The 23,459-nt window shown below is 41.5% G+C and overlaps 1 protein-coding gene across 2 annotated transcripts in view; it reads right to left on the reverse strand.

Annotated features, from left to right (window-relative positions):
* The window catches only part of MYSM1 (Myb like, SWIRM and MPN domains 1), a 367,486-nt gene that overhangs the window by 326,610 nt on the left and 17,417 nt on the right, over window positions 1-23,459 (reverse strand). For both annotated transcript variants that reach the window (XM_078669957.1, XM_078669947.1), the window contains exons 2-3: window positions 11,889-11,967; window positions 4,673-4,743 (exon numbers count right to left, since the gene is read on the reverse strand). In XM_078669957.1, coding sequence (XP_078526083.1) covers window positions 4,673-4,743; window positions 11,889-11,967 — 150 coding nt within the window. The remainder of the gene's footprint in view (window positions 1-4,672; window positions 4,744-11,888; window positions 11,968-23,459) is intronic.

Raw genomic sequence — 23,459 nt, forward strand, 5'->3', positions numbered from 1 at the left:
TCGCCAAAGAGATAAGTCAAGGAGAATGTAGTGAATCCTAGACGTGTGGTTCGCCCTATTGTATGTGTGGGCGCCCAAAGGATCTGAAGTAGTTCTGCCATTTAATGCTCGTAAGCCATACTCCAGGGTCATAGCATTCAACTGAATCGCCCTCTGTGTCCATCTTTTAATTGGTTGGATCGCTAGTATGGGTATACCCCTCCTGGAGTCGTCCTGAGTGACATCTAGAATGTCTTCAGCCGCAAGGGGCTCAAACGTACAGTTAAAGTCCCCCGCGATCAGTGCTTGTGTGCCATCACAGGTATTGCCAAGAGCTTTTTCCAGCAGTGCTACTGTGGGGGATAAAGAGCTACCTTTGGTATCCCTGGCATATACATTAAATATGTCAAGAGACTTCCCGCTGCCTGATCCTCTCAGTGAAATCCTGAGGATATCAGGTGAGATACTATGTTTTTGAGTGATGCTGCAGCCCAGGGAAATGCTCACCCATATGAGGAGCCCCCCCGAAGGCCGACCCCTCCCAGATGGTTAGGTTCAAGGCTCCATATTTCCTGGAAAATGCATATAGTGTAAGACTCCACCTGGGTATTCCAGTCTGGAAGAGCTATTTTCCTGGCAATTCCTGCTTTATTCCAGCTCATGATCCTCAGGTTAGGCCCAACTGCCTCACCTTATCCTGCAGACAGATAAAGTGATCACTAAGTGGTGTTGGTGATTCACCTCCAGAATTAATTGCCATATATAATGGCAGGAGAGCATGCGATGGAGAAGCCTTGCTCTTCCGGACAGAAATAGCTGCTGGAAAGATGGAAGTCCCTAGGGGGGTAACAGATCTATTGTTACAGTGCGATAAACCAAATCCGGAGGGAGAATTATTAACACACTCCCCCACGATTGCTATGCAATTACTGGTTGCCTCCACTCGAGATGCTAACTCGAGTCTATCCCCCCCTATAAATTGCCTCAGGTTGGACTGAAATCGGGGGTTTAGGAGAAATCCCAGGAGAAGTAGTTGGGGACCTGCACCCTTTGGGCCTTCTGCTATCATCTGGGGCTGACAAGGGATTCAAAGGCAAGTAGTCTCTACGTCAATACCTGGTATTTTTTCCGAGATGAATATCTCCTCTAACAAAAGCAGGGTTTGGGTAGAATCCAAAGTTATCAGCTTGCCCTCCCCACAGTTGGTTGCCAATGCTCTGTCTCTGGTGCCAGCTTAGTGGCCACGGGTAAAAATACCCCAGGTCACGGGTGCCGATTCCACCCTCACCATGCATGTTCTGCTGGCTACAAATAGTCCTTGCTACTCTGCTGTCTTTAAAATTAACTAGGATGCAATCCCCTTGGATGTCCTTTGTCCTTCTTCCCACCCAGCTAACTCGTCTAACAAGGATAATCCTGCCATCTAAGCCCCTCGGAAGTGGCCTGTTATTGTTTAGCCAAAATGTAGCTTTATTTTTAAGTTCAGTGTATGATTCAGTTTTTCCCTGCTTTAAACAAGGGACTCCTGCCAATACAGCTACATAGGGCATACAAGCTGGAGGCAAATTAATACATGGAGGGTTAATTTCTCTACTATGAGCTAAGTCAAGATTTGAAGATGGATCATTGCTTTGTCTGTCTATATTACTACAATTCTGTTTGTCCTTCTGTACCTGGGTAGGTGCGCTATCACGGGTCCCCTTATCCCCTTTAGTTGGTAATTGGTGCGTTGGATTATTATTTTTTTTTAAATCTGTTTTTATTATACTTTTGCGTTGGATTACTAACCTTATTTGGTTTTGTGGCTGTCGCTGGAGCTTTGCTCGTTGGCGCCGTTCTATCCGGGGGATTAGTTCCTCTCGGGGTCTCTGTAAGGCGCCATCCAGCTTTATGGATGAGCATTTGGCCACTTCAGGAGGGGCTACCAGTGAAGATTGTTTCTGGGCATCTATCCTGGGCTATTTTTAGAATGTAGCTTGATTAGGGCCTTTATGGAGAAAAAAATTGTCCAAAGTTCCCTGCTCAAATCGGTCAAGTCTTGCTGTTAGCTCTTTCAACCTCTCAGTCAAAGGCAAAATAAAAGACTTCAGGATATGCTCAATACAAGCAATCGGGGGCATATCCCTCTCAGAATTGGGGGGGCACGGCAAGATGGTATTGCCACTAGCAGGATCGTTGCATTCCTGGATATCAGGGGATTTATCCAGGGGAGTCTCTATTCTTTCCTGTGGGCATGCATCAAGAAATAGACCTTGGACCTCAGTAACAACCGGAGCATCCCTAGCTGCATTGTTCTCAGTAATCTTGCCCCTTATTTCACCATTTCTAACGGGCGCTTTCTTTTTCTTGGTTCCCTGCGCTAGCCCCTTACAGCTTCTTACAGTTGGACAATCTTTAGCAGCGTATTTGGACTTACGCCTAGCCATCTGCCCTCTAGTTCTTACGCTAGGACTATCACTGCTTACGCTTGACTGCGAGTCAGAAGCTGAGCTAGTGTTAACAGGCGTATTACAACTCCCATTATCGATAAGAACCCCAACCTGAGATGAAGAATCAACAGTAGCCTGGATTTGAAAAATGGGAGGGGTCAACAATAATCTAACAAAGGAGGGGGGAGTCTCTGGGGATGAGTTGACCGCCGTGGGGGTTAAATTCTGTAGCATCGGGGGATAACCACCACCTGGAAGAGCAACAAAGGACGGTGCCAATAACGAATCCTGGGAATTGGTAGAGAACAACAATACATTTGCAGGGAGTAAGGGGGGCACAGAGCCAACAGGAAGCGAGAGACGACGCTCAGTGCTTTCTATGGCATTGACCACCACCCCTATAGTTTTTTGGAGCATGCGATCTATAGCTGTTAAACTAGGGAGCTGAGGTTTTGTAACTTCTTTTTGCTTTGGGGCTGGAGCAGGGATAGGTATTACAGGGTTGCGCTTCCCCTTTCCTAATCCTTATGATATCAGACTGCACGTAACACTATGGACAGTAAATATGTAACTTTTATAGCCTTTGACCGCTGATATTACACAAGCAAAAACCCTGATTTGAAATAACAGATAGCAAATACCCAAAGTACGAATACAAAGAGCCAAGAGGGGGGGCCCAGCCCGGCCAGAAACGGCCAGAAACGGTCAGAAACGGTCAGAAACGGTCAGAAACGGTCCCGCCCTTGTCCCGGGCTTCTCCCGAGACGTTCCCGCGCAGCGGGTGTAATGGATTTTTTAAATCACGCCTGGGGCTGAGGGCGTGACCGGGCTCCGGCCCAGATGAGGAGTAGCAAAGAGTCCTGGGACTTGAAGTCCCGTGCAGGTAACGATGGTTGCAGCAGAGTTGCGAAAAAACCAAGTGCATCACTCCAAGTCAGGGCGCCAAGTGTCGAATCCTGCCTGCTGCCAGTCCCTTTAAGATCCCAGAAAAATGCCACGAAGGGAAAGCACAAGTTGTCACCACTGGCGCTTACATCAATCATCATCAGACATATCACAGAGAGATTGATGGTCCTTAACTGTTTGGCAAATTGGCTTTTGCAGATAATTAAGAAATGTATTAATCTAACCTCACAAGTGTGACACCTGGCAGGGCAGAAAGGTATTCGTGTATGGTGATGGGTGTGAAGCTCAAGAGTCTGTAGTAGGACGAGGTACAAAATTGAAACCTACTACTTCTGTGGAAAAGGTTTGAACTCGCCACCTCTCCATTTTCTCCTTCTGTTGTCTGACACTCCCTCCCCTCCCTCTACTGACATCAACTGTTGTTGTAACAAAATCCAGAAATATCAAAATGAGAGTGCAGGACATACTCTACTGTTGCCTGGTAGGTGAGTGTACGAGACCCATCATTGTTATGGGCTTCATTCTTCCTCGACTGGCGCAGTTATGTCTGTATAGGAGTGCCAAGACTCCCTTTATTGGTGCACCATGCTGAAAGGTGTTAACTACAGCACAAATCCGCCGATAGGCACATTTATTTGATATAGTTGTTTGATGGCATAACCAAAGCTCACACCACTGCTACACCTCACTAACAGCAACATGACTGGAGGAATATGTGGCTGGTTGTCAAGTTAGGGTACTGACATACTTATTGGATGGAATTATTTTTTTACCATTTGCCTTTTCTGCAGACTATTCTTTAATGTGTTGATTCAGTTTGTGTTTAAATGGGGTTTCTGTTCTTTTTAGTTATTTAGTCCCATTTTAAATACAAGGAACTGCCCATATAAAATATGGCAAAATGTTCTCCTTTTATGTCTTAAACTCTTGTGAAACATGTTGTCCATGGTATACGTTACTGGCAATTCTATTTCATTTTAACTGAAGCAATACACCATTAAAATATAGCAAGCCTAAAACTATACACATTATACATAAAGCATGACGAGGACCATTATTAGTTGCCTTCTCATTTTCTTGTTCTACAACTGTTTTAGTTTACATCCAATGAATTGGCTAGCTCTTTGCTTGATAATTTGATCCCACATGTTGAGTAAAATATATTCCTACTCTTGGCAGTATCGCAAAATTATACACCTCTATTGATGTTCTCAAAGAAACTATTACAAATCACTTACTGACGATTGCTAGAATGTAGGTTGTTAATGACCAAACTGGTTAAAATAAAATGACACGATTACATGTTAGTATTGCAAAATACGGAGCAATGAAAAATCAAAAATATATCAAAAGGATACTGTTCTTCCAGCAACATCTTCTCAATGACAGCCCGGTTCTCCTCACTGATAGAGCTGTCCAGGGTCCACGGCTAAAGCAAGGAAAAGAACAAGATGTTCACTTTTTTTGTCATTTGCTGGTTAGTATTACAATAACCATGGTTGGCAAACAATTTCTAAAGCAACTGTTCCCGATCTTAAATAAGGTAGGGTTAGAATATCGGGCCTTGCATGATGTCTTAAAAGTCTTCAGTATTCATCCTTGCTGCTGCCTCATTTGTCCAAAACACTGGTCATGCCCAATTAACGTGTAAATCCGAGGTCCAGTAGCTTCAATATGATGTATACAATATTTCAAGTTTCTATTTGTATTTACTGAAAAGTAACATTAGTACCAGACGTACTGGATGTAGTAAGACAGGTGGTTGGTTGAAGAAAGGAAAAAAGACAAATGTAATGTACAGATATTATATATACACACCTAATGCACATTATTCAACATGGTCTGTTACATTACCAAGAAAGAAAGAGTTAGGTGGGTGGGGATCAGTGGAGAAGGGGTGAGTACCTTATCTGTTTCTCCAATCAGATAAGTTGAATTGTTAAAGCAGTCTTGAAAGGTGAAAGTGAGGGATTGTTTTCTATATTTAAATAGGTTTTGGGCAGTGGACCACAAGTTTTATGGAAAGGTGTAGAAGGAAAAGGTTTAGTTAAAAACATTGCTGTTAATACCAGGAACACTAATGTGCACACTGCCACTGCTCTTAGTGACAGTCAGTCTAGCGATGAGAATGGAGGCAAGATTTTTTCTAGAGAGATTGAGTGATAAACACACCAAAGATGGTTACACCACCTAATAATAGATATGCATTTTAAGTTAGGCTAACCAGGAGGCTGTTGCAATAATCAGGTTAGCACGGATTTTGTGGAAAGGAATGGGATAGTATATATTGCTTAAGTCCATCACCTGGCTGTCATAGTTGCATTGGAAATCAAGGCTTACAACATGGTTTTTGGGCATTGCAATGATGAAATGTGCCTTGGCATTGGCTAGGATATTTTGTGCTGGGAGACTTGATCTTTTGTGAAACAACAGTGGTCCATGCATAGGAATTATATGAGATACAATGAATATAGACAGAATCAATTCTATATTTGGAGCGACATGTCCAGCCGGACAGAGGTCTTCAATTTTTTACTCAATTGAAAGTTTTTTACAGAAGGAATACCTTGAACAAATCACCAGTGTGGGGCACAAGCCTGTACCCAGACACAATCAGATCAGTACAGAAGGTTGACAGAGGACAAACACAGGGCTTTTCAAGGCAAAAGCAGCGATTTCTGTAAAAATTGTGAGTGTACAGAAATATCAGGTAAGCACCATTACATATAATATATAAATCAAGTTTTTGTATAAGGTGCACAACAAGTCGAAGGCGTTTCGGTCCCGCTACTTAGTCATGGGGACCATCATCAGGACATTTAGTAATTGCCTTTGACATTATAAGCCTCTAATGCCGGGGTGGAATTAACCCGGTCGGTGCGGGCAGAGGCTAAAGAATTGGAAGCCTGGGGAAGCACCCCAGAATCGGGCGCAATTCAGTTAGACCGCGCATCAATGGTTAAAATCCGCGTTACCAGGAGTTAAGCGGGTCAGTCGGTAGTGGGATCGGTTTCCTGGTTTCTGGGAGACTTGATCAACGTACAGTGTCAATGTTCTTGGATTATCACCACGTACAAACTACATATGGACATGTTTGCACTACATCTTGGGACAAAGTTGACTGCAGTGGCGCCTATGAGAATTTGTCGCTATGTAATGTGTACAGATGATCATATGTTAAATAGTAAGGGGTTTTGAAACTGTTTTTGCAGACAGTCCTGATGGAGTCTGATTATTTAAGATCAGACTTGGTCAAATCCTGCTCATAGGGTGTGATACTAATACCTACTTAAGAAACATTACTGAGAGTCTTGTGAATATGGGAAAGTTTAAAACTGCATCGTAAAAGCATGCAAAAGAGTCAAAAACTGGTTGGAGGTTAAGTCATTCATGACGGAGAGAAAAACCTACTAATGTACTGTGATAATGTGAAAAATATTAATGAAAATTGTACTTTAGCAAAATAGGATTATGAAAACGCTTGAATAAAATTAATCCTGCTTATAGTTTCCTTGACATGAGAATCTAAAGAGAAAATGCTTGCTTATATTTTTAATGAAACATAATCAGACCATGCTTATAAGTTTAATTTAGTAAGCCTTTTATTATATTTATTATGCATTTTTATTTCTCTAAACGTGTTCAATAACAGCCTGTTTATTCATTAGCAAATGATGATTTAGTAGTTTTCCATGTAGGCCTCAAATTTCGAAATTTATTTAGTTCTTGTACTTTCTTCGGATGGTTTAGAAATGTTGACCTGATTGCATTGTAGTGATGAATATTATTGTTGAAGTTTCTTGTCTACAGTTTGAATAATGGACATTTTCTCTGTAACTAAAACAACGGATTCGACCTTGTTGCAAGCTCAAGGGAGAGCGTGTTGAGCGGACATGAAAAGTTTCAAATACATTTCCTACGAAGGGAAGTGATATTATACATTCTTAGAAAACAGTGAACACTGAACAAAGACATTACGTATGGGTTCTGGAGGATTTGGGATAGAAAACGATCACACCACAGTGGCACCTCAGATTTTGACCAATGGAAATCATGCAAACTGCGAAAAAGATATTTTGTGAAAAGGAACTGATAATATAAGGAGGTATAATTACCCCGTGGGAAAAGGACGGGTGCTTTCTCTTCTGGATTTTTTCCTTTGCAAAACTCGAGCTTGACATGCTGTCGGTTTGAACCCTGATTTTCCCTGAACTGTAATGATGTGTAAATGACATTATGATGTAATTAGTTCTAAAATAATGTTAAGGCTTCAGGAATGCACAGGGGGCATTCAATTGATGTATTGAGATGAACATGGATGCTGATTTACAAGCTCCATTAAAAGATATTACTAAATTATATTCACTGTGTCTGGATGACTTTTACAATGGCGATGAAGGGAGACGAACACCTATAAAAAGTGAAGACTTTTCTTGGAATGGCAAGTTACTGCGCAAGATATATAAAAAAAATTGCAGCTATAGGTTCACCTCTAAGGGAATTAACAAAGAAAGGAAAACAATTTCAATGGAATATTGACTGTGAACAAGCATTTGAAAAAATAAAGATGGAAATAACAAATGCAGCAAATGTAAAATATTTTGACCCACATCTATGTAAAGAACTAATAGTGGATGTCAGTCCTGTAGGCTTAGGAGCAATATTAGTACAGCATAAACCTGGAAGAGAAACTCCAAGATATGTAGTTTCACATGCTAGTAAAAGCTTATCTGAAATAGAGCAAAGGTATTCGCAGCCAGAGAAAGAAAGTTTACCTGTTGTTTGGGCATGTGAACATGTTCATGATTTTATTTATGGAAAATCATTTGTGATTATCACTGATCATCAGGCATTAGTTTCTATTTTTGGAAATCCTAAAACAAAAATGCCACCCTGAATTGAAAGATGGGGAATGAGACTCATGGATTATGATTTTAAAATTATTCCTAAATCTGGAAAAGCACATAATCCAGCAAATTATTTATCCAGGCATCCATCTACAGCAATAGATGAGCAAGAAATAGAGGTGGAAGAATACATAGATTTTATAGTAAGATCAGCAGTTGAAGGAATTTTTAAAGAAAGTGAACTAATTCAGGAAACAGAAAAAGACAGTACCCTTCAAGAAATGAAAATAATCTTGCATGAAAACAAGTGGAGATTGATAACCAATGGAAGTCCATTTCAAAGGAATGTAAAAAAAAATGACATACTAGCGTTCAAAAACCTAAGTTCAGAACTATCTGTAACTTCGTTAGGAATACTATTCAGCGGAACTAAAATAATACCAGAGAGTCTTCAATGTCGTGTGATTGATTTGGCTCACGAAAGTCATTGAGGTGTCTCAGCAACAAAAACAATTCTAAGAGAAAAGTTATGGTTTCCAAGGCTGGATAAACAAGTAGAAGAAATTGTTATGTCTGTCAATGCACTGTGAAAGAATAAGGAGTTGAAGAATTACATAGGTCAGATCTACTAGATGCTGTATGGTCAAATGTAGCAGCAGATTTTTATGGGCCATTAGACTAAGGACATTATTTGCTAGCTATAGTAGATAAGTATTCTCGTTTTCCGATCGTACAATTAATATCTTCTACATCCACTTCAATGGTACTTCCAGTATTAGATGAGATATTCTCAACATGGGGAATACCTAATATATTGAAGACAGACAATGGACCACCGTTTATCGGAGAGGAATTTGGAAAATGTATGATCTATTTGGGAACAATACAAAGAAAGGTAACTCCAATGTGGCCTAGAGCAAATGGAATGGTAGAAAGATTGATGGCAACAATTAAAAAAGCAGTACAAAGAGAGAAACTTTCACAAATTTCAATAAATCAAGCGTTATGTCAAGTTTTAAGAGACTATAGAAGTACTCCACATGCATCAACTGGAAAGTGTCCTTCAGATTTAATGTTTGGGCAATCAATGCAAACTCGTTTACCACAGTTACCCTCAATTCCTCCAAAGGTACACAACGAAGTACTAGAAAAGGACAAAGAAGCAAAGAAAAAATGAAATATTACGCAGAAAAAGTAAAAAAATATCAAAGTCAAGACTATCAAGTTGGTGACCTGGTATTAGTTCGACAACAACAAGTAAAAAACAAAAAATCACAAACAGATTTCACCCTACACCTTTGGAAATTATAAGAAAACGAGGTTCAGCAATGACTGTAGGAAATGATAACAGAACAATAACAAGCAATAAGTCTTTCTTTAGAAAAATTACACCAAATATTAAACAAAGAATTATACACTCAAATGATCAACAAGATGAATGGATACGGAGAAAATCAGAAAGAATTTCAAGAAGACCGGAAAGAGTAATTGAACAATGTTGATCTATTTACTTAATCTATATTGTTTATTTTGTTTTATTTATTTTAGGGGGTCGGGGGAGAATGCAATGATGTGTAAATGACATTATGATGTTATTAGCTCTAAAAGAATGTTAAGGCTTAAGGAATGCACAGGGGGCATTCAATAGATGTATTGAGATGAACATGGATGCTGATTTACAAGCTCCATTAAAAGATATTGCTAAATTATATTCACTGTGTCGGTATGACTCTTTTACATGAACTCTCTTGATTCCCCTGCACTTTACCGGCTGGTGAAGTTGAGCAGGTCTAGCTGCTTGTACGCTGTACTCTAACATTCTATTGGACTCATCTTGTGTCCTGCCTCTGAAAAATCTACAACGGAGCTTTGGTTTGTATGATTTCCAATTGCATTTTGTATTTTGCAATGTTACCTTTCTTTCTCTCCCTCACACAAAATGATATTTGATAATGTATTTGTTCTTAGCTGTGATGTATTGTGATGTACCTGTATTACTAAAGAAAATGATGATTAACAAATGATTCTAATGTGTTGTTGTGCTTTGACCATTCATCCTGAAGTTTAGGTAAAAGCATCTAATGACTATTTCATGTGTTTGTGTTTCTTATTAATGATATTATTGATATTGTAAAAATATTATTATTAGCTTGGCACCTTTTTTCTCCAGGTCCTAATGAAGAAGTCGCTTTCTGGCTCAAATTATCTGAGTCCCTATTAGCTCATACAAAGATCCACTGAAGGACCATATGGTTGTGATTTATTATAGAGTTTCTCAAGGCCAAACTCTGTGTCATTGTGAATAGTGTTGCTGAGGCTTGAGTTTACGGTGTGTAAGGTAGTTTATGTCTGAGCTTACCAAAATATTTGCACATGCTTCCGCTGGATCAGTCCTATCACGGTCATAGATGAAAGGCACCATCACAGCCATTGTGACAAAACACAGTCATATTAGATCGTAAGAAAAGGTTGATGGCGGGGAGCTGTCTTAAGTATGTCTACACAACGTTTGGTGACGTGTAGGCATTTAGAGACGAAAGGTGGATGCGAATGACTGTCAGTTTAGAGACTGGTTTAAAGTGGTGGCTCTACCTATTCATGATTTCAGTTTTTATACGAAAACTATCATATGATATTTTACGTACTCTTAAACTGACTTCCTTGTAAGGGGAAATGAATTATCCAGCAAGAAAAAACACACACACACAATAAAGAAGCAGTCACAGCTTCACTGTTACCTACACACTCGCTTGAACTACGTGCCAACTGTGAATTGGCTGATGGGAACCTTCAACTTGTCTGTGACCGAAGTAATCTATAATGTTTCTCTCCCTTGTGGTAAATAATGGGTGGAATGTTGTAACTGTAGGCCATTTTCGCTTCTTCTTAATCTGCCAGTTATCAGTAAAGAGCATCCTTAATATGCATACAATTGTGCCACTATGCCATGTTCATGCTGCCATGATCTGATAATGAATGCACAAATCAAGCATACTGTTCGCAAGCATTTTGCTGCTACTAATATCAATAAAATATATTTGTGATTGGCTTCTCTACATCCCAACTACGGTGGGTGGCTTTCAATCAGATTTCTTTTGTTTTAGTTATTGATAAAAAATCATACTGATACCAGCAAATGGGTACTAGATGCACTGCACTAATCCACGCACTGAAGATCTATGCCATTGTAAAGGAAAATTATTAAAATGCTACAAATAAAATGGTTTGCTTTACATATATGAAAGATACATTGAACAAATATTAAAGCGTTAATTTGGTCAACCTTTAACTAATACGATTAAGTAATTTGAGCAGCTAACTTTATAAACCCTATTTATATCCAATCCAAATCATTTGAGCCCCTTGTTGCATGAGGAACATTGTGCTATTGACACCGGAAGTGTTAAATGCAGTCAACACACATATTTTGTCTCTATCACTTGCTGATTGAATAAGAATCGTCCCTCCAAATGAAATCCATTTAATACTACTGATATTTAATTTCAGGAGTTCAAAGAATTGAACTAACATGCCCAAGTTGCTAATATCAAAGTCTGCAAAATTAACATCATCTTCATAGCAAAAGATTATTGCAGATCATTCCAAATGTGTCCACAAACCAAAGGAATTGCTCCTTCTACAACTGATGCCATAAAGTGATGAGATTGAGAGGAAAAATATTTAGTAAGAGAAGGGATACAGTGGCTGTTTTGCACAAAACACTTACAATGATACTATGATCCACTTTCCAGGCTGAATCAAGGAATGGATCCTGTACTAAGCCACCAGCAAGGTCTCCATAGCACCTGGAATGCAAAGAGATGATCCTTTATGTATTTCACAAAGACATTAAGCATGGTCAGTAAAAAAGCAAATACATACATCAGAAAATTGTTACCTAATATTTAAAGGATACTAACAAAACATGATGAGTAAGAATACAAACACAATAGATTCCAAAAGTATTGATGCGCTTTATTTCTTGTCCTTTAGGACAAGGCACGCACAGTGGTTAAGTGAGGACCTCTTGTTCATTTGCAATAACTATTGAGTGTCTTCTGTTAACGCCCAGAAAATAAGTACCTCTAGTTTTCACAGAACAAAAAAAACTATTTCTAATCAGTAATGCAGACAATGAGCCTGGATTTCAATAATTTTGCTGTAACCTGCATTTGTATACTCCTGGTTTCATCCCAAATTCCAGGAGTAAGCCAGAAACCTGGATCTAGAGTACCTTGAAAGTACAAGACCAGGGCACAGCTGAAAAGTGCTAAATCTTTTTAAGTGGACTCTATGACTGTAAAAAGCAAACAAATGTATGAAAACGAGTAAAACCCAACCAGCCCAAAAATTACATGAGTGGATGATTTTATTTCATAAACAGCAGAGATTCAAAATCCCCGTATTGCACAATAATTCCTGAAATATGCAAAACGTTGCGGTTCAATTTGAAATATGGGTTTCATCATCATAATCACAGACCGCCACATCAACAAGGGCTTCACCATTGTTATGGCTGATAGATGTATGCACCAATGGATCACGTTAGAGAAAAGTTAGCCAACTTATGCAGCAAGAAAAAACAAACAATGTTACATTAGGGGATTTGAGCTAGAAACTTTTGTTGAAATCTGCATGTTATGAGGTACTTCATTAGGATGGTATATCCATAATTAGGCCACAATCATGTAAATCCGATGTCCTGGTCATTGTTCATTGTTTTATTAACCATATGGTCATAACAAAAATCTATATGAAACATACACATTCTAATTCCAATCAGTGTCCATTGTTAGCTGTACCTGGTAAAAAATATCTTCAACAAACTCCAATTCACCAATACCTGACATAACTGTAATGTGTTCCTTCATTCCTTACAGTCTTTAAGTAGTTTATTCATTATTGTGTCTCTTCCATTTCCATTAATGTTTTGTGTAACATACATTCCACAGCGCGTACCTTGAAGGAATGTTTTCCTTCAAAGATGCATCGCTCGTGGTTCATGCTTGTCAAAGGACTCCAACCGCTGAATCCTCCATTCAGCAGTTGGACATCCTTCTGAAGGGAACTGCTCCAGTGGTTATGCTGTCATACTTAAGAAGAATAAATCGTATTTGATTTACAACGCTTCCTGCTTCGACTGCGTTGATTTACTTCTTTAATGAAGCAACATTCTTCACAATAACACACAGGCTAAGACAAATCTGGTGCTTAATTCAGCAGTAAAGGATAAGAAACCCTTGCAAAAAAACTAATTTTTAGGTCTGACATTTATTTATTTATTTGTTTGTATAGCGCTAGAATCGACCCCCGAAGGGGTATCTCTGCGCTTGGAGCAGACTTTGAGGAGAAGCGGCAGTTTCCAACAGGATTAGCGAACACAGAACAGGAAGGTCTTAAGCAACTTTATGAATTGCAGATGTTCTGGACACTGTCTTAGAGGGAGAGGAAGCTCGTTTTAGAGGCAGGGGCCGAGATAGGAGAGAGCTTTTCCTCCTAATCTAACCCTTCTTATTAGAGGTACCACCAGAAGGTGTTTAACACTTGAGCGAGGGATCTTGGAGGTACATAGGGCAAGAATTTCTCTGAGAGATAGAAAGGGACCAGGTTGAGCAGTGCCTTGTGGACTGGGTGAGAGTGTTTGATTGATTCAGATGCTCCGTCCATCACCACCCCCTTTTGTACCGCTTGTGGATAGTGCAGCATGTTTTAAATTTAATTCGTTGATGGACAGGAAGCCAATGCAGCTTTACAAAAAGGGGTCCGAGGTGGAACATTAAGGACCAGCCGTGCTGACGTGTTCTGAACTACCTGCAGTCTCCTAAGTGAGGCATCGTTCGTCGAGATCAACAGGCCATTACAATAGTCCATTAGCCAATACGTTTTGATTTTACTGAAATTATATTTATAATACATTTACTTAAAGGAACGTTCAGCCACCTCTCTTCAACGATTGTTGTGTCATTCCCATTTTAGTTTCCATTAACTTCACTTGAAGTGCTGGCATTTTGCACTCTCACAAGAAGCACATCCGCAGACAAGGTAGTTAATTTCAGTGCCAGTGTTTTTGTTTTTACTTATTACTTTAATGTTGACTTTCACAGGGCACATTCCAAATATATGTTTCTGTCTCCTGCCAAGGCTGTTGTAAATTCCTTTTGGAGTGTCTTTTGTTTACCTGACTGCCAATATTTCACAAAATAATGACAGCTTTCATTCGAAACTGTTCTGTATGGAGGTATTATCTTTTTACAGTGTATGCAGTACAATGTTATATGATGTGAATTCATAATCAGACAATTCTTCAGAGCATGTTTATTCTGGACTCAGTTTCCCCAATGGTTCTTTAATAAACTTTGCTCAGTGAGAGAACCAGTCTTTATTCGGTTTAATTTGAAGCACTTGCAGCACTTTCTTCTTTCCTTCTTTGTTTCTTTCCTTTTTTCTCTCTTGCTAACTTTATTTCAATTATTTCTTTCTTTCTTCCTTCTACTTTCTTTCTCTTGCCTTTTCTTTCCTTTTCGTGTTTTGTCTTTTACTGCCTTCTGTCATTCTTCTTACTTTACTTCTTTCCCTTCTTTTTTTCGTTTCTTGCTTTCTTTCTCACTTGCATTCTTTCCATATTCTTACTTCCCTACTTTTCTTCAATCTTGCATTCTTTTTTCCTTCTCATTTGCCTTTATTTCCTTCTTTTAACTTTCTTTTCCGTACCATTGCTTTCTTTTCATTATTGCTTTCTTCTCTTTTGCCTTCTTTTCAGTTCTTCTTGCCTACTTTCCTGTCTTTTCTTCTTGCCTACTTTCGTTTCTTCTTGCACTCTCTTTCCTTCTCGGTCTTCTTTCCTTCATTCTTGTTTCATTTTCTTGCCTTCTTTCCCTTCCTCTTGCATTTTCTCTTTCCTTCCTTTTTCTTACTGACCTTTACCTTTCTTTTCCTCTTTTTTTTCGCTTTAGCATTCTTTATTTCCTTCTTTTCACTTTCTTCCTAGCCTTCCTTAGAACATTATTTTCCTCTTTCTTTCCTTTTTTCTTTCCTTCCTTCCTTCCTTCTTTCTCAAAGGTAGGAGGTTGGCAGAACAACTGGCTTTTTTAGGTCTGTGCTAGCCAAGATCTTTTGAATTTACTAAAATCATGTGTATAGCATAGTTACTTATAGGGGGGTTTCAGCCAAATATCACCCACTCGCATATGGTTCTGTTATTCACATTTTTCTTCCACACACATGAGCATGCATCAAGCGGCAATGCATTGGCCTACTTCAGCCATTGGCTGGCTTCACTATGAATTACGGCATACTGCCTTTCACAAGGAGCACCCCCCTACACAAAGTAGTTCCCTTCAGGGCCGGGAAGTACTTATGTGTGTGTGTTTTTTTTTAAACCAAACACATTTTTTGCCTTTAGCCAATTTTTCTTATTTTTCTTTTTAAGACTAATGAAGGCCCAAGATGACCCGGACAATCTAAACAAAATAAGAATTGCCAACATGCTGGCAACCAATGCCAGATCTATTGGATTTGTAAGTGCTTGTTTAGTTCAAATCTTTTTTTTCCTTCTTACAGTTCTGTGAGCTTCACATGTAGCTTCACAAAAGGTCAGAACTCCAGGCTGCCAATGAAAGCTGAAAAGAAATGTATAACTAGCATATCATAAGTTATTAGCAAAATGCATATGATCTGCTCAATTACAATTATGTTCAGTTATGGGGACTATGAAGCAGTGAAATTATTCCCAGTGGCTTCAATTATGTCTCAATAACTGCTGTACCAGTTTGTTACAGCTGGTTAGTTTAATTTATCCCAAGTGTGGGCATATCCGCATGAGCAAATATGCCCATACAATATGGCATGGCATGGTATTACTTTATATTGTAAAAGCCAGGGAAGTCATAGAGAGAACATGGTCTGGAAGCTCGATAACTTGAGTTCCTCACTCCATGATTGCTTCCCTAAACACAGGAGTGTCTAGTACCAAACTACTACTCTCAATAAACCCACACTGATGCCAGTATGGGATGTATTGCTACATGTACTCAGAGGGCACCTCAGAGGTGCCCCCTGAAATCCTACCAACCCTGGTGTGGTCTCAGACTGCACTAGGAAGCCTGTTACCACCAGACATGTTACCTCTGCTGTCATTGGTACGCTTTGTGCAGCCTCCAATTCATCGCCTTCAGCCTGTTTTCCAAACACAGTTTCTCCATTGAATTGCATTTGGCGCCCGACATCGTGTTTTCCCCCTGCAACCGACCGTCCCTGTGCTGTTGGTGGTGTATGTTTGGTGCTGACTTGTGTCACCCGTGGTTACCTAAACCTCCAAAACTTGAACCTACAGACGCTTTACTTATCTGCAAGCAGTGTGGCTTCGAGCATCCTCAGTCTCCATTGGGCAACATTGGGCCTGATCATAAACTTTGACCTCTGCACCAGGTCGCCCCTGTGCTGCTGGCCGTGCAGTGTTTGTGCTTACCTGAATCTTGCCCTCTGCTGACCATGCATCCTGAAGACTGGATTTGTAAGTTAGTTACATAAATGTAAAACGGCATTATTGTTTTCCTCCATGGGTAATCATTGCAGAGACTGAAAGTTGCACTGTGTCCACTTTTGAAACTGAAAAGAATGTCTATCTAAAAACAAAATTACCTTTCAGTGAAGATCTTAGTCTTAAAATAAATCTTGAGTATAGCTTTTTTTATTGGTCTGGATCTCCTTTTTGAGTCATGTGTCATTTATTGGTCATTGAGGGCACATCAAATGTCTTGCACTCCTCTGTGTTAGGCCTAAGGCTGCTCCCCACACTAGCACAAATAGAGCACTTTGGGTTTGCATTGAGCAATGTACACTTCTGGGGAAATCTCTGGACTCTGTGCACGATATAACCACCTAGTAGTATACAATACACAGAGCCATATTCCTACAATATGGAAGTGGTAGGTGTGAGAAGTTGGCCTGGTATATGATGCTCACTAGTTCTAGTGATCACCTTGTACCATGCCAAGCAACCCTTATGGTGCAGGTTGTAAAGTCAACCTTATAGACAAGCTATCCTAGGGGTAGCATGGACTAAGCAGTCTTAGGCTAAACTCTGTAAAGGCATGTGAAGCAAGCTGTTTTACCATACACAATCCCTTGAATACCAAATGAAAGGACACCACACAGATATATATTGAAAATATATATAGATTTATTTCTACAAATAACCCTGATACTCTTTATGAGCACAGAAGCAAATGCGTTAAAACAAAACACAGTTTAAATACACAAAAGTTGCACAATTATGGATGAGCCCTAGGGGCCACCTAAACCATATACTAAAATAGTGGTATAAGAACCACTATGGGGAAAGTGAAGAGGCCTAGGGCCTGGGGAATCGCTGGAGCTGTTCGGGACTAGCAGTGAAGAAGTCGGGAAAGGCCCGCGGGACTCGGGTGCAGTGCGGAAAGTGCACGCTTTACCAATGCAATGTCAATGGTGCGTAAAAGTTACAAAGTTAGTTAAAAAGGAACCTTCCGAGTGACCTAGAAGGATGAAACTTTAGACACAGACCCTAGAGGTGTGTACCAGTGTGGGAACACCGGCGGAGCTGAAATACCTCACCCACAGGAAGCGGGTGCACAGGGTCGAAATAGTGTCGGGTTTCGTCACGCAGGTCGATGGTGCTTGGAGCTGAAGATGCTGCAGGCGGCTCGATGTGAAGAGTTCCGGTGGATCTGAAGAGGTGAAGACCTGAAAGCAGAGGTGACAATGTTCAAAGTCACTAGCCAGTGACTACCGTGGAACCAGAGTGGAACCAGGCGATGTCGGGTGCAAACAGGCGTCGAGGTGTAGCTTCTCTCTGCAGCCACGTGGACACGAGGGGTCGAAGACGTCCAGGAGTCGGTCACGAGCTGTCCCACGCAGGCTTCTCGCTGTTGGCGGTGTCGGCAACTTGATTGGAGCAAACAGGCCTTGGCTAATGCAAGCCACGCAGGAATCGAAAAAGGCTTGTTACTCGGACCAGCAAGGTCAGAGCAGGGGCTCCTTTTTACAGGAGCGAGGGCAAGTCTGGAGCAACCAGACCCGCAGTGTAAATGGAAGGTTTCGTCGCCAAGATGGCCGCTAGCCACGTGGCAAGTGGCCGGGATGGCGCGTCGAGTGGCACAGTGCAAAAGGGCCCCACGCAGATCGTGGAGATGCTCGGGGGCTGATCTTCGGTGCAAGGGCTGCTCGAGGTTGGGGCTTCTCAAACCCCAAAGCACAGCGTCGAGGGTGCCTCTGATGCTGCGCAGTCAGCGTTTCGGGGGTCTTCCAAGAGGTCCGGTCCCACGTCTCTCGGTGCCTCCACGGGTCCCTTCTTTGCAGGGACTGTGGATCGGGCTGTGAGAAGTCTGGGAGTCTGGGTCTTGTCAGGCTCTGGGTTCGGGCTCCGGCGGGAGGCGGCGGCAAAGCAGACGTCGAGTTGCTGGTTGGTGCCTGTGTTCACAGGGTGGTCACTCCTTGGCCACAAGGGAGATTCTCTTCCGTCTTCTGTGCAGCAGAATGTCGAAGTCCAGTCTTCTTCTGTATTTCAAGTTGATTCAGGATGATCTGAAGTCTCAGGACACAGCTCCCACTCTTATTCGAATCTGGGGGGCCGGATCACCTACTAGGTCCCTCCTCTGGGTGGAACCAGGAAGGGGGGTGGTTACACCCCCTTTCCTTTGTCCAGTTTCGTGCCAGGACTGGGGCTGGAAAGCCCCAGCACCGGTTTGAACTGGCCTATGCACAGGGACACCTTGTGTGCCCCAGGCATGTCTGATTCTATTCAGCCCTGTCCTACCCAATACACAAAATCCTGTCTGGAGTGGTGCTAGCACCTCCCCAGGCAGGAAACCCTTTGTCCAAGCTGCCCTCGCTGGAAGGACTCCCAGCAGCAGGAGGTCAGACTTGTGTCTGTGGTGGCAGCATCCATTTTGTGATGCTAAGGCTCTGTTTAACTTTAACCGGGGTTCAGGCTAGGTACATGTCGTGTCCTTCTAGAAGGGTGGAATGCTACCCCCGTCGCCAGAACTGGCGAGGGGGTAGTATTCCAATTCGTATGACACCTTACTCGACATGTTTTGATAAAGCCAAACCCAAGATAGCATTTAACCGCGAGGTTCATAATGCACTTAAGAGTATATGGTATGGCAATATCATGAAACAGTTAAAGGACATGGTTCCGAAAGCTGCAGACAGGCTCAGCTCATGCCAGAGCACCATCTCACATATTTCCAAGCACTCTGCCTCCAGGATTGATGAGGCCTTCCATAGGAGTGGCTGATAGGAACATATGTGTCCATTTTAGGTTAGGTATAGGCATACTACACCTAAGTAAGGGGTGGTTACACCGACTTACCCCAGCTGAGTGATCAGCCAGTTGTGTCAAATATGGAAGCCAGGCCAGGGGTGGCACAATACATGCTGCAGCCCCTGGTAGGCCTTGGAAGCACCTATGCCCTGGGTACCTGGGTACTCTGTTACAGGGGCCAATAAGGTGAACCAGTTCCAATTTCGTTGTGCACCTAAAGTACATGGGTTACAATTTAGAGAGAGAACAGCAGGCTGTGGGTCTGATTAGCAGGCCCACAGCCACATTAAGTCATAAACCAGTGAAGCAAAAAGCAAAAATTTGGGGTGACCATAGGATAGCAGACCCTACTCTCCTACAGTAGGGCTTTACCGGACAAGAGGACAAAAATAGTGACGTTGATGTTATAAGATTAACTATCTTTCTGTGACAGGTCTTACTTGATAAATACAATTCGCTGGCCCTTTGTCTCCCCAGGAGTCTACAGGGAGCTGATCATTTTCTTCAAAATTACTTGTGGTGTTTTTTGTATTGTGGGAGAAAATATTTAGGATTGACCTTTATTTGGAAACATTATGTTTGTGTTCTCTCTGCAATGAGCCCTGGTAAGTGTAACAGATGATCCAAGTTAGTGTTAAAGAATATCTGTCACTGATATGAATGCAGAAAAGTCCTTCCACCAGCACGGCATGCAAATTAATCCCTAATTCCTATGTACTACTGGCAATATTTACTGTGCATTTTTGTTTGGTGCCTGTTCTTTGGACCCTTTCCTGAATGAATGTCATGCATAAGCTTGTCTGCCTTCTTTGCCTCAGATGAGGAGTTGGAGGCAGGAGCCAAAGGGCCTGGGAGAGGCAGAGGCTGGTGCAAAGTAATCCACACTGAGGCTGGACCAACAGACTCTGTGGTCCAGGAATGAGAGGCAATATGTTCCGAGTCTGGCAAGAGGTACTCAATGATCCGGAAGAGAGAACAGTTGAATCTGTTAATATTGATGTATGCGATGATACGTTTATGCACAAAAACAAAATTGAATCACTGTAGTCGAAATCCCCCGATATGACCTCTTCATCAACCCCAAGTCAGAAATACGTGGTCTGGCAGGCCGGGCACCCTAGGCCTGAGGCTACTAATTGACAGATCACTGGTGGGGTGGCACGTAACCAGCAGGACAAATGCATGAACAGGAAAAACACAGATTAGTCCCACAGAGAGGCAGTGACACCACAATGGTCCTGGGAGATTGGCAGCAATAAAACGCACTGGCTGGAGGGGCGCACGTTCCCAAAACATCATAAACGCTAGTCAGGAACACTCAGCCAGTCAAGACACAGTACGCAGTGATCACGCGCTCCACATGCCGGACATCTGTACACATTACCCACTGGCCCTCATTGTGTCCAAGCATTGTCGAGACCCACCTGCATTTGTCATCAGGTGGGAGTAATTTATGGCTTAATGACAATACCCACATTCCACTCCCGAAACAGGGTCTATAAACTGTTTTTATGATGCGTCAAGAAATGTATAAAATACATTCAAAACTATTGTACTTTGAGTCAGTCCTCAGACCTGTTTCTTTGTGCTGCACGTCCGTAGTGTTTAATAAAAACTTCCTTGAGCAACAAAACTCACAATCATGGGGTAAGAGGAGGAGCTAGAGGCTGCTTGGAAACGTGTTAAATGCAGTCTAGTCACATTCGTACCCAGTGAGATTTTTCCAGGTTGTTTGATTTTGTATTCTTCTGGCTGCGGCCATGCATTAAAGAAAAAACAAAACTGCAAGTAATGGAATGCACACAAGAGGGAATCAAGGGTGTGAAATACCCATCACACAACGCCCAGAGCATATTGATTGGGCAAGTAGGTTTAGCCTTCTGGATGAAAAAAGGACAAACCCTTTGGTTGCTACTTTACAGCACCGCAGTTTGGACCACTGGCAAAGGATTATTTGCTTTTGAAACAATATACACACCACAACAAACTTGAAAGAAAATTGCTAAACTACTGCTAAAGTTCTAAAAACCATTTCACAGAAGTATAATTTAGTAAAACAAGTTTGATGCATGCGTATATTTAATAAAAAAATTATAATGGACAATTAATGTATAACCATTCTAAGCATCACCAGGGCAACAGTAAAATAAAGTAGGAGCCTGGGTCTTAAATAAACTCCTGCCCTGGTCAAGAGTAAATTTCCAACCTTTTCAAGTGTAGAGGGAGTTGGTGAATACCCAAAATCTGTTAGTTTGTAGGTGTGCACAGACTCAAAGAACATTACAATACTGAAACTATGGCTTCCAGCCCATTCCCAGCCACTACCTGTAGATTTGCAGAGGGGTGGCAAAGTCAGAGCTGTGCTAGAATCCAAACTCTGATATAATACGCACACTAACAATCTGAGAGGCTATTCTTAGCGTTCTGATAGAATATGAATGCTTCCATAATCTGGTCTCCATGGGTGTGGCACCAAATGGAAAAGTGGAGTTTATTTTACAAGGCAAGTATTTTTCTGAAGCAATAGCAACAGTCCTGTGCACACATATAATCAATGATATACAACAAGTATTGGTATATGAAACAACAACAAAAAGGGATTATTACGCGGTCCATTGTGACCTGAGCCCTGAAGAGTCAGAGATTATTTTTCTCAGACGAAACACGTGTCGGCTGGCTGTTCTCTGCGCCAACACACATTAAAAGAACAGAGGAAATCTCAACCAGATTGTGTTTTGTTGTTGTTTCATATACCAATACTTGTTGTATATCATTGATTATATGTGTGGACAGGACTGTTGCAATTGTTATATGTGGTTGTTCTACAATCACAAGTAAGGGGTTTGTAGAGTCACCCCTTTCCTGTTAGCACCATTAGGATTCAGAACTGTGTCGGACTGACTACCGTAAACCTTGCAGAGCTCCATTAACTCCTCTATACTAAAACCCTAGCTTCTCGCACCATATATTTTCGAAGCATACTGTCCCTTGGACAAGAAGATATGTTGTAAAAGGCCACAGCGCTGAAGACTCGTAGGGCTTAAGCGTCCTGTTTGGGACAACCTGACAAATAGTGACAAATGGTCACCCAAGGTGACATTAATAAGCAGTTTGTAGTTTTCGCGGCTAGAAGCAAGAAGAGGAGTCCAGTCAGCTTGAGTTACAACGTGTAGTTTATTCTCCGTAGAAGATCCCATTTACAACCCAGCAGCACCCTCAATCAACTGCCAGTTTCTTCTCATCACATTCCAGTCCCCTCACTGACATGGTGAAGTTCCAATGACAACATTCCACCATGTCAGCAGAAGCAAGCCAGGGAGGAGAACCAGATACCAAACACCTCCCTCCTGTAAACACAGCTTAAAGTTAAGTACATCATAGTATTTGCAACATAGTCTGAAGAAAGAGAATTTCAAACACAAAAACAAAAGTTTGTACCAACCTCATCTGCACAGGAACCTGCAGATGTTACACTCATTTACACAAAATCTTTCCTATATGAAGGGTTCTTCACTTCCCTAGAAGACCTTCTGAGGTTACTCTTAGTATTGGGATTAAGAAGATTCTCCTTGCATGCAATACCATCACAATCCACACCCTCAAAGGCCAGTCTCGGACCATTGTACACAACAATCCTCCCAAGGTTCCAGATGTGATGGTCTTGCGTCTTTACAGCATTGTCAAACACCTTGATGACACAGATGGGTTTCGAGAACTTAGATCCACCACCACGCGACACAGGACGTTTGATCATCACCATGTCCCCCACCGCCACAAATGTCTTTTCTACTACTTTCCTGCAATCAAAATTCACTTTTCTTGGCAGCACCTTCTTAGCCTCCCTCTCACGCCAAATGTCTGCAGGTGCACCATCATCACCACCTTCTCTTAAGTTTTTCACCCATGCGGGTTCAATAGCAGTGATGGAGGAGCTACCGCTAAATAGCTTAAAAGGGGATTTGCCCGTTGTGATGTCGGGCGTCATCCTATATA

Source organism: Lissotriton helveticus, chromosome 1_2 (assembly GCF_964261635.1).
Source record: "Lissotriton helveticus chromosome 1_2, aLisHel1.1, whole genome shotgun sequence".
In the NCBI taxonomy this organism is placed as follows: Eukaryota; Metazoa; Chordata; class Amphibia; order Caudata; family Salamandridae; genus Lissotriton; species Lissotriton helveticus.